At 42.7% G+C, this 11,752-nt stretch overlaps 2 protein-coding genes across 6 annotated transcripts in view; one reads left to right on the top strand and one right to left on the bottom strand.

Moving 5' to 3' along the window:
- Window positions 1-7,557, bottom strand: part of Cmc2 (C-X9-C motif containing 2) — a 40,533-nt gene extending 32,976 nt beyond the window's left edge. For 3 of the 4 annotated variants that reach the window (XM_023709321.1, XM_004625764.2, XM_023709319.1), the window contains exon 1: window positions 7,200-7,350. The gene's annotated coding sequence lies outside the window, so the exon portion shown is untranslated. Of the gene's footprint in view, window positions 1-7,199; window positions 7,351-7,499 lie in introns of those variants that run through there. The other variant, XM_023709320.1, reaches the window with a different exon arrangement.
- A 57-nt stretch (window positions 7,558-7,614) lies between these two features.
- The window catches only part of Cenpn (centromere protein N), a 20,564-nt gene continuing 16,426 nt past the window's right edge, over window positions 7,615-11,752 (top strand). Inside the window, exons 1-3 of one of the 2 annotated variants that reach the window (XM_023709322.1) lie at window positions 7,631-7,718; window positions 8,297-8,497; window positions 11,060-11,240. In XM_023709322.1, coding sequence (XP_023565090.1) covers window positions 11,070-11,240 — 171 coding nt within the window. In that variant the 5' untranslated portion in view covers window positions 7,631-7,718; window positions 8,297-8,497; window positions 11,060-11,069. Of the gene's footprint in view, window positions 7,719-8,296; window positions 8,498-11,059; window positions 11,241-11,752 lie in introns of both variants that reach the window. The other variant, XM_004625761.2, reaches the window with a different exon arrangement.

Raw genomic sequence — 11,752 nt, 5'->3', positions numbered from 1 at the left:
CCAGCCAGCCCCGCCCCCTGGTGGGTTGAGCTGGCCACACACACACACACACACATAAATAAATAAATGAAATTTAAAAAATAAATAAATAACATGCTTCAAATATGCAGGCTTCTGCATATCTGTTTTGCTTGCCTGCCACTGAATATAGTCCTTTTTTTTTTTTTTTAAATGAATTTAGGGCAGGGTCTACAGGGTCTCACTATGTAGATCGGACTCGTACTAATTCTCCTGTTTTTAGCCTCCCAAGTGCTGGAATTACAGGCACACGCCACCACACCCAGTCCCAATTGCCATCTCAGAGCGCCCCAGGGACGGGCCAGCACAGCACGCCGGGGATCTAATCTGGCCACTGCACTCTGCTAGGCACTTTAGTCCACTGAGGTATCTGGCAGGCCCTTGAATATAGTCCTTTTAATGACAGAAATTTATTACTTCTGAAAAGTGAAGTGTCACATGGTTGAGCAATGTCAACTATCTAATATTATCCTAATATTATGTGCCTAAACTTACATATATAATATGCATGTAGTTGTTATCTGGTTTCTGTCTCACTTATTTTTTTCTGTGCACTGGTTTAGTCACCTAGAAAATGTCAGTAACATTTTGTACACATATTTGACAAGACCTTTCTTTCTGCACATTTCTATGAACCATCTCAACTTTGTGACTTTATAGTTTAAAAAGCAAGCTTATGGATATCCTGAAATGACCTCTTTAAATGCTAAGCAGATGGTTCCCCAACTCTGTATGGTTCAACTCAGGATTTCCTGCCTTTACAACAGTGAAAAGCAATGCACGTTCAGAAACTACACACTGAATTTTGAGCCCCTCCTAAGCTAGCAGTATATGGTACAATGTTGACACTGTCTCTACAGTGCTAGGCAGCAACACCCAGTCAGTTACATGATCATAAGGGCAAACAATCTGAACTCTACAGCACTGCTGGCAAACCTTTAGAGACCTAGTGCCCACAATGCAACTCAAGACCCACTTAGTTACCACAAAGGGCCAGCGCAGCAATTAAACCTGAATACTGAGGTTTGGGCTTAGAAAACACAACTGTTACCTGATGCTCGGCTGCTGAGGCGACCCATACCAGAGGTTACCTATGCCCCCACTGGTCTCGTATACTATACTGCCATTACTTTGGGGGTACAATGTTTTCACACTCTATCATCTACAAAACACCCATCTATGTTGGCATGAGCTTTTCAACACTTCATTGTAAAATAGGCTGGATGAGATAATTTTACCAATCCCAGGCAAATATGGGTAATCTGAGCACATTTAAGGTAGGTTAGGGAATATCTTTTTTTTCTTTGGTGGAACCAGGCATTGAACTCAGGCCCCTGGCAAGCGCTTATTCTACTGAGCCATCTCCCCAGCCTAAGGTAGGTTAGGTTAAGCTACAATGTTAAAGTAGGTCAGGTATATCATTCTTCTGTTGTTTTGCTATTTTGCAGTGCTGAGGATCAAGCCCCAGTACCTCAGCTTGCTAGACAAATGCTCTACATTTGAGCTACATCTCCAGTCCCTTAAATGTATTTCTGACTTAAATATTTTCAACTTAAGAATGAATTTATCTAGACATAATTCCATCAGAATTCAAGAAGCACCTGCACTTGGGAAGGCACCTGGCTAAGTTAATATATACATGCACACTGTATATAAGCCTAAATATATATTATACATATTTTATTCCATAACAAAAGCATACTTCATATATATAATATATACACAATATATAATGTAGCATATATATGTATATATATGTGTATATATATTTTGTTTGTTTGATTTTTTAAATCCAGCCAGGGTACCATGTCTTCCCTTCTACTTGTTAAAATTTTAATTGGCAGTTTCTCATTCTAGATGACTATTTCAAACAACAAAGTGGCTTAACTTAGTTTCCTTCTCTTATCCTCTTTTCTTTTTCTTTCTTTCTTTCTTTCTTTTTTTCTTTTGTTGTTTTTTAAGACAGGGTCTCACTATGTAGTGCAGGATGGCCTTGAACTCACTAAGTAGGCCAGGGATACAGTTCAGTGGCACAAATGCCTGCCTGGCAAGTTCAAGGTCCTGAGTTTAATTCCTGGTGCCAAAAAGAGGGATAACTCACTATGTAGCCACACTGCCTGCTTCAATCCTCCTGCCTCAGCCTCCCTAATGCTGGGATTACAGACATACACCACCACATCCTGGCTCTCTTCTCCTTGATAGGAATATACTACTTAACCATGAGCTATACAAACTCATCTTTTTTTTTTTTTTTTACAAACTCATCTTTATCTAACAAATTCTCATTTTACCATTTTCTTTTTTTCTTTCTTTTTTTTTTTTGTTTTTTGTTTTTTTTGTTTGTTTGTTTGTTTGCAGTACTGGGGATTGAACTCAAGACCCTGCACTTGCCAGGCAAGCACTTATTCTACTGACCTATATCTCGGGCCCCCATTTTCCTTTCTTTCACTATACCTATTTACTAGACATTGCCTCCCTCCCCTTTCCTCTCCACCTATGTGCCACCATCCTGAGTCACCAGGCTCTGTTGGCACATACTTAGAGGTACTGCAGTCCTCTTGGGCATAATACAAAGTACATGCAACAATAAAGTAATGGCATTGTGCTCTCAGAACATATTTAAGCACTGATAACTTCCAGAAGTATTCTTCCTACTCAAAGGATACTACGGTAACTCAATGTATTTTTGATAACTAAAGAAAATCAAAATATATATTCTATCTTCTTTTAAGTTTCTTCAAAACCCTGAAAAGCTGTTGACAGCTGAGAAAATAATTTGTTGAACACTTACCATGTACTAGACAAGTCTTATAACTGAACAACTACACGAAGTGGACAGCCTTTCCCATTCAGCTGAACTCTTAAGAATTGCTTTTTTATCATCAAAAGATGCAATACCTACATGTTCATGGAAAACTAAGCCCCACATCAAATAGGACGTGGAAGAGTTAAGACCTAACACACTCTCACGGTGATAGACTTTTCCCATGTTCCAAGTAAAAGGTCTCCATACAGTTTGTAAATGACAGAAACACAAAGAGAGAAAAACTATTTCCAAAAAAACTCTGGTTGGCTACAAGTTCATCAGGCATTAATTCTAGGCCTAAGTTCCAAAGAAGTAATAATACAGGGTAATACTACATTGGGTAAATGAAAGGAAGTATGGATGAACGGATAGATGGATGGATTGCATTACAATCTGAACATTGCTGTAGGCTGAGGATTCACAATGAAAATGGGTCTCACACTAGGTTTAAAACAAAAATTCAGTGATAAAATTGGGACTATTTACCAATGTAGCTAAGTCTGCAAGTGAGGAGGCACAAAAAAGAAACAGCCTAGTTAGCATGATGAATTCAAAAGGAGATACAGGTTTGAGAAGAAAAGAAAAGTGTGGCGTTGGCTACCTACAAATCCTATCGCTTTGGCTACCATCTGACACCCAAGTCTCTTCTACAAAAGCACTCATTCTTAAGCTGTATCTTTTGGGGTTTGAAACAACATACATGAGCCTATCTGAAACGGTATAGTGCAACATGTAAAGTATTACTTGTTTATCTAGAAGTGTCAGTCACATAAGAGGGAAGACTGAACTGAATGGCCCTGTGACCTGACTGTGGCCCTGTGACCTTTCTGGGGACAAGACTGGAAAACAAAAGATTAAACTTGCACTGGCAGATGTCAACTGTTGCAATGTGCTCACCAGGAACCACATGATTAAGTGTTAAAGAGTACTTTGAAGATAACAATATAGTGTGATAACTATTGCTATTCTCGTACTACTTGATTATGAAATTTTGTGCTGTCATGCCCAGCCTTCTCAAATATTTGAGTTTACAACTTGTGTTACATGACTTTGAAAAATAAAATGCTCCCAGAACCAGGGAGGCTAAAGCAGGAGGATCATTGCAAATCAAGAGACTAGCCTAGGCTACAAAGTGAGCTCATGGCTAGCCTGAACTGCATAGCAATGCCTAGCTCAAAAAGACAATTAAAATAAAATAAAATGCTCACTTGAAGGACAAAAATCTACTATTACTAAAAATACAAAAGGAAGTCAGGGGTGGTAATGCCTGCCTATAATTCCAGCACTACAGAATGGTGAGGCAGGAGAATCATGAGTTCAAGGTCAGTGTGGGCTACACAGAAATGAAAACTAGCCTAAATTACACAGTAAGATGCTATCAAAAGGAAAAGAAAAGTATGAAAAGAAGAAAGAATACAAATGGAAGTGTAGCTCAGGGGCAGAGTACACAGGAGGCACTGGATTTAATCCCTAGCATTCAAGGGGGAAAAAAGCACATCAAGAAAGAAAGAAAGAAAGAAAGAAAGAAAGAAAGAAAGAAAGAAAGAAAGAAAGAAAAGAAAAGAAAAGAAAAGAAAAGAAAAGAGAAGAGAAGAGAAGAGAAGAGAAGAGAAGAGAAGAGAAGAGAAAGAAAAAGACAGACAGACAGACAAACTATTTCAAAGAGGTAGTACAATAATTGTGAACATAAGCAGCCTGGCAGAAATAAAAGTGTATATTCATTAGTGACAGGGCTTCAGGCCTGTTGTACTGAAAGGGTTAAATTCCGTACAATTAATCAAATGTAAAACCTCAGTCCTACCAGCAGCCAACTTTAAAAAGCCTATTCTATTGGGGGCTGGGGAGATGGCTCAGTGGAATAAGCGCTTCCCTGGTAAGCACAAGGGCCTGAGTTCAATCCCCGGTTCCGCAAAAGTAAATAAATAAATAAATAAATAAACAAAATTGTTATCTTGGCTGAATGTGATAGTACATTCCCATAATCCTAGTACTTGGGAGGCTGAGGCAGAAGGGTTACACTAAGCCAGCCTGGGCCACATAGTAAGTTCAAGGTCAGTCAGAACTGCATAGCAAGACCCTGTCTCAAAAATAAACAAAAATAAAAAATTGTTATCTTGTTATCTAAAAAAAAATAAATAAAAAGCCTATTCTAACATTATAACTCAAAGCATCTTTTACAAACTGAAGAAGAGTACAGGTAAGCACAAATCTTCAGTCTCGCCTTTCCACTGGCATCTACAAATCAGCAGGAGGGTAAACTTGTCACAGTTATACCTCACTATCCACGCCAGCCCTGCCCACCTCAAGTCTGTGCACAAGGACACCAAAAACCATCCAGGAAAACTCTTGAAGACCTGATGTTTTGATGTCTAGTTAACATACACTCCTGACAAAGCAGTTTTAACTTTTCCTTGGGTTAGGCTGGGAAAATGGAATCAGCAGAGTACCAGCAACAAAGATAAAAAATATATAGTTTTATTTTATGTACTCCATCTCAGTCTAATGCAAGTCAGGTAAAAAATTTTCTGAGTAGTGTTCTATGATAGCAGATTTCAACCACCAGGTGGCACAATTTTAGTAACAAAAAGAAATGCTAGTAAAAGGGTTAGATAAGCATTCAAGTAAGACTTCAGCAAATCTATAATTACATGGGGAACCCTGCATTTTAATGCCAGCTGTTTTTTCTTGGGAAAAACCGTTACTAGTTACACAGGAAAGAAATTTAAAACAAGCAGAGTCCAGCGTGACGGTGCATGCCTGTCAATTCCAGCCCTAGGAGGCTGAAACAGGAGCACTGCCATGAGTTGGAGACCTGCCTGAGCTACACATAGCAAGACTCTGCCTTAAAAAAAAAAAAAAAAAAGCAAAAAACAAGCCACGCCCAGAAAAGTATTGTTCAGCCTAAAGAATCTGTTTCCCTGGAGAGAAAAAAAAGAAAAAAAGAAAAAGGGAAAAATGTTTGTGAAATGTATATTTAAAAAAGTTGGGGCGAAGGAGATGGTTCAGTGGAATAAGCGCTTCCCTGGCAAGCGCAAGGGCTTGAGTTCAATCCCCGGTTCTGCCAATAATAATAATAATAATGGCCGGGGAGATGACTCAGTAGGATAAGCGCTTGACTGGCAAACATAAGGATCTGAGTTCAATCCCCGGTTCCGCAAAAAAAAATTAATAATAATAATAATAATATAATAAATTTTAAAAATAGAAGATTTAAAAAAAAAAGTTGACTTCTAAAAAGCCTAGATTTCAGAACGGCTTGGATTGAATTACTGTTTTCCAACTTTTCAAAGGATCGAACTACACTGCAGCAGAGGCAGCAGACACAGCTGGGCCCTGCCAACTCTACCTACTCCTACTTATTACAGCCAAGTGACAAATTTCAACCATCACATTCCTAGGCGAAAGGTCAAACCAAGCTGGTACCGAAAGCAAGAGCCTCTTGCTCTCGGAGGACTGCACGAAGGCTGCTGGAGGACTTACCTACTCAGACTTCGACAAAACAGTTCCTCAAGGAATGGTTTTTCTGGAATCACTAACCCTTTGGTGGCTTTTCTGGGACAATCATTTACCAGCACTCTGAACACTGAGTACTCTCGATTGACTACTCTGCCGAGTCATGACTTTCACAGGAAAGCATCAGCCCATACATACTGAAGAACGCACAGGCTAGTGAGTAAATGCACGTGCTAAGTGCCCAGTGTTCGCTGAATACTGATTATTAAAGTTTGAGAATTAGTTCACAACTCAACTGTTTTGTTTTGTTTTTTTAAAGTAAAGATTTTAGATCAACTAAGTGCACTGGCCGGTTGCAACAGAATTCCTTTGACAGCGCCAACCTGTATACATTTAACGACGGATCTGTTTAAGATCCTACATAAAACACCTGTTAAGAAAACAGCACGAGAACATTTACAGCCAGCAAGAGGAATCGGAAGGTCTAAGTCCCTGACAAGCAGCCCGACAGGGATCTCTCAGATGACAACTCTGCAGCTAAGATCGCCCTAAAAGCTTCCATTTCCTACAAGCCAGATCCTGAATAAATGACAGACACCGACCAAGGTCACGGGCTGACGAGGGGCGGGCGGATTCCGGCAGCGAGAGACAACAGCGCGCCGGCTCGCGTCACCGGCCGACGCCGAGGAGACTCTAGGACACACTTCCGCCACCCTAGCCGAGCGCCCAGAGGGCTCGAAGAGGGACCAAGGACCACCGGGGAAGCGGAGGAGTTCTCTGGGCCCGTCTCCGAGAACCCGCAGGACCAGGCGCCGCGGAGTCGCAGGAGACGCAAGGGACGCGGGAACGCCAGCCTCCCCGCACCCGCAGTCAGGCCCAGGAAGAAGCTGCTTCTCAGAGCCGCCCGGACACCACGACTCACCGACGCTCGGCCACACTGGGAAGGCTGAAGCCGGAGTTGGCTACGAAAACTATGACCCAAGGCTCTCCACAGCTTGAGCCACTAGGCGCGCCACCCGCAGGAAGCCAGAGCCGCGGCACTCTTCACCTCAACCCGGCTAGGCTCGCCCCGCCTCCAATACCCCCCACCGCCCGATGGCGCATGCGTCTCCCACCCTCGATCAGCCCATTTTCCTGCGCTGCGGGGGACGCACAGCGATCCAACGAGAATGGGCAGCACGAAAACAGTACACCGAACCCAAAGACAGATTTAGTGACACACCTTGCCTTCATTTACAAAAGCTCTTCTCCCGAGAAGACAGAAGGGGGGCTCGCGAGTTTCGCTTCTGTTGTGAACCCCAAAGCGCCCCCTGTGCCTAGGTTGTAGTCCAAAGTCCTAGCCTGGTGGGCGGAGCCTGGAGGTGGCGCGACTTATCATTGGTGGTTTTGAAGGCGCCTCGGCGGGAGCAGTTGCTGAGGAGACGGCTGGGGATGTTGGCCGGTAAGACAGCCTCTAGCGGCATGAGATCGGTCTGCAAGGTGGTGGAAGCCTTGAAGGAGTCAGACTCCTGGCCTCTGGGGCGGCTTTTTCACGGATTTCGTTGTGTCCTAAGGCGCTGGATTGGCGCTCAGGCTTGGGCTGGGAGTAGGGGACTGAGGCGGAGGACATTGAATCCTATGGCGTCACTTCCGCCCGTAGTGGGGCGGGACTTACGTGGGGCGTGCAGCTAGGGTCGCGACCCGCTGCGCTGTGGCGAGAAGAGCGGGTTCCGCCTCGCGGGCTCGGGGTTTTGGTCTTTAGTTCCCTTTGGCTTCCGTTATTTTTTATTCGTGGGGGCTTTCGCATCACCTCTTATGCCCCCTGTGGCTGCAGTGTATGTGTCCACGAACGTTACTTAGAAGCTATTTGCCGTAGTTCATCCAGCAAATGAATTTTGAACATACGCTGTATGCCCAGCGCTGCGCTCAAGCGCCAGTGGGGAAAAAGACTTAAAAGATATTCACAGAGAAAAGGTTTGTTAAAGTTTTATTAAAAGGTTTTGAAACTGGTGGTAAGATTAAGTGCTGTCTTTTTACCAGGTTTCTCTATGACATTGTGATGAACTTTACCCACAATGGAGAATCTCGAAGTGCACTTTAAGAATCTCGATTCATCCTTAGAGGCACCTTCCCCCGAGTTTAACTTTATGGCTCAGGAATGTTCATTTCAACAAGCCTCCTAAGTATTTTTAAAGTGTGGTTTTATATTTCACTGACGGTTGAACCCTAATCCTTCACCAGGTAATTTTCTCTGACATGCTGCTTATGAAGAATATCTAGTCATTCATTCTACAAATATTTATCTAGTGCATACATGAAGGTTCTCAGGCTTGCTAGGCTTACTGAATCGACCATCCTGACAGTTGTAGATTCTAGAGGGTTTAGCGATCAATAAGACATTTGTAGTGCCCCAGGGCACAGTGAAATGTTATGAGTGTAATAAAATAATAAAGTTAATTTCGGATAGTTCTGGAAAGGTAATAAGTAGTGGAAGGTGAGGAAATAACTTTTGAATAAATCTCTGTGAGCAGTCATTAAACTGATACCTGATGGGACCATATAGATATAAAATTGTCCCCTAAAGCCCCATGTGCTAATTAGCCTCCACCATATGGTACTGCTGGGAGGTAATGAAACCTCTGAGAGGTCAAACCAAGTAGGAGGAAGCTGTGGGACCCCAGCCACTTAGCTCTGTCTTTGCTATCCATTTGCCCTGAGATGAAGAGGCTACCTCCACCATGCATTCCCACCGTGATTCTATGCTGTCACAAGCCCAAAGCAGCCTGGCCAATGCCGTGGGCTGAAACCTATGAAACTGTGAGCCATAATAAACCTATCCTCCTAAGCTGCTTGTCTCAGGTATATGCCACAGCACCAGGAAGTTAATACACCTAAATGGCAACAGGAAATGACCCATGGGACAATGTACAGAAAGAACCTGCTAGGCAGGAGCAATTATGGTTCTGTATTATAGAAACTAAGAAGCCAGTATAGCTGGAGCTCAAAAAGCCAGGGACAGGCAAACAAGGGCCAGACAATACAAGACCTTATAGATCATGGTGAATATTTTAACCGTGACCAGAAGACAGAACGCTTTTGTCTGTGGACAAGGCAACAAGTGGAACTTCACTTTCATGGTCCTGATCATGTCCCTCCGTTTGTTTGTTTTCAATGTTGGGGATCCAACCCAAAATAAAAGACAAAACAGGGGCCGGGGAGATAGCTCAGTAGAATAAGTGCTTGCCTGGCAAGTGCAAAGGCCTGAGTTCAATCCATGGTTCCACAAAAAAAAAGACAAAACCGAGGTAGTGGTTTATTAACTGCACATCTGTTAAAGGATAAACAGATTACAGTACTTTTCCTTTACTTGTAATTTCACTTTCTGCAGTTTACAGTCAACTAAAATATTACACAGTAAATTTGAGACAGAATTCATACTTTTTTAATGAATTTCATTTCAATATATTGTTATAATTGTACTATTACTTATGATCTCGCACTGTGTCTCCTCCTTCTGTCTGCCCTTGCCTCCTAGGGCTACCATCTCACTAGAGTACCCAAATGGATCCTGGTAAAACCTAAGTGACACCATAGACCACCTCTGTTAATGCCTTCAGAATAAAAGCAACAATCCTTGCAGTGACCTCAGACCTCACTGTTTCTCTGTTCTTACCTCACCCGAGACTGACTGCCCCCTGCTCCTTGAAGGCCCCAGGGATTTTGCACTGGAAATCTTCCACCCCCTGATTCCTCCTCCAAGGTTGGCCTCAAATGTCAGCTCCTAGAGGCCTAATTCTCTACCTCCACTGCCACATCACTCCTGCCTAACATTATTCCATTTTTCTCATTGCATTTCTCCCTATTATTTCGTCTTTTTTTTTTTTTTTAATGTTGTCTTTCTCCTCACCAGAATGGATACTGCACAGGCCTTGTCTTTTTAGATAAAGATGCAACTTGATCCAACAAGGTATTCGTAAGTCCCAGAAATACAGGAATCAATGAATGAAGATCAAAGAGCTCTAGTCAAGAAAGGGCACATAACACCTGTGTTGGTCCATTTTGTATTACTAAAAGAAGATCCTGAAACTGCATACTTACAAAAACAGAGAGGGAGTGAGGGAGAAAAAAGGGGGCGGGAGTGAGGGGAAAAAAGGGGGCGAGAGGGAGGGAGAGAGAGAGAGAGATTCATTTAGCTCACGGTTGAAAGTCCAACATCTCCTGGGGACTACCCACTCAGGCCCCCCTCCTGTCCCTCTCTCTGACAGGAGTTTTCTTTCCCTCAATAAATATATTCTGCTTATAAAAAAATAAATAAAAAGCCCATCATCATGGTGATAGTATGTGTGTGAGATGCACATGGCTGGAAAGGAATCAAGTGAGCACAAGGAAAACTGACCTCACTTCATAACCCGTTCTGGTGACCTGACCTAGTCCCTTGAAAAGCATCCCTTCATAGGGTGGCACCTATGTGACCCATTCACCCACTATTGTCCCCACCTCTTAAAGATCCGTCACCCGCATCCATTAGGAACCACACTTCTAGCACCCAAACCCTTGGGAGACAGACCCCATCCAAACCACAGGAGCACTATTTTTTTTAAATTCTGAAACTTAAACATATGACTTAAAGAGATAATTAAATCTTTGTGCTGAAGCACTAGTGACAGTGTGGCTAAAGAAGGGGAAGCATTTGGGTGTTTGACCTCCAAATAAAATCCTGGCTGAAAAATCTACTGAGATAGTCTGTAAACTTAGGATGCTCTATTTGATAAATTCTTTGCTGTGCTCTCTGTTTTATTCTAGTGCCAGAGAGATGGATGAGATTCTGGTTGAGTTTATCAGGAGGACCATCTTAAAAATCCCCTTGGCTGAAATGATGACAATCTTAAAAACCTGGGGATTTTTGTCTGAAAACCAGTTGCAGACCCTAAACTTCAAGCAGAGAAAAGAATCTTTGGCTCAGGACTTGCTTCTGTTGTGTGAGGTAACTGCAAAACGAGGAGGCTGCGGCCTGGGCGCAGCTCACTGGCAGAGTAGCACGCTACCATTTGAGTTTTTCTTCCCAAAAGGTATTGAAAGGCAGCTGCTTAACTGTTTGTAAGGTGAAGAAACTAATAGTAATTGAATTTTTCAACTACAAGAAATGCTTAGCTGGGTGTGGTGGTGCATGCTTGTAATCCTACCACACAGGAGGCTGAGGCAGAAGGACTATTGTGAGTTTGAGTCCAACATGGCCTACATAGTGAGGTTAAGGTTACCCTGAACTGCATAGTGAGACCCTGTCTCAAAAGCAAAAAGAGAGAGAGAGAGAGAGAGAGAGAGAGAGAGAGAGAGAGAAAATTCTTGCAACTCAATAAGGCAAAAAAATAACAAGAAAGGAAAAAAATCTCCAAGTTAAAATGACCCGGGGGGGCTGGGGAGATGGCTCAGTAGAATAAGTGCTTGCCTGGCAAGTGCAAGGGTCTGAGTTCAATCCCTGGTTCCGCAAAAAAAAAA

The sequence above is a fragment of the Octodon degus genome, unplaced genomic scaffold, assembly GCF_000260255.1.
Source record: "Octodon degus isolate 3935 unplaced genomic scaffold, OctDeg1.0 scaffold00011, whole genome shotgun sequence".
Classification (NCBI taxonomy): domain Eukaryota; kingdom Metazoa; phylum Chordata; class Mammalia; order Rodentia; family Octodontidae; genus Octodon; species Octodon degus.
The sequence above is the reverse complement of the archived record's forward strand: the minus strand, read 5'-3'. Positions and strand labels throughout refer to the sequence as shown.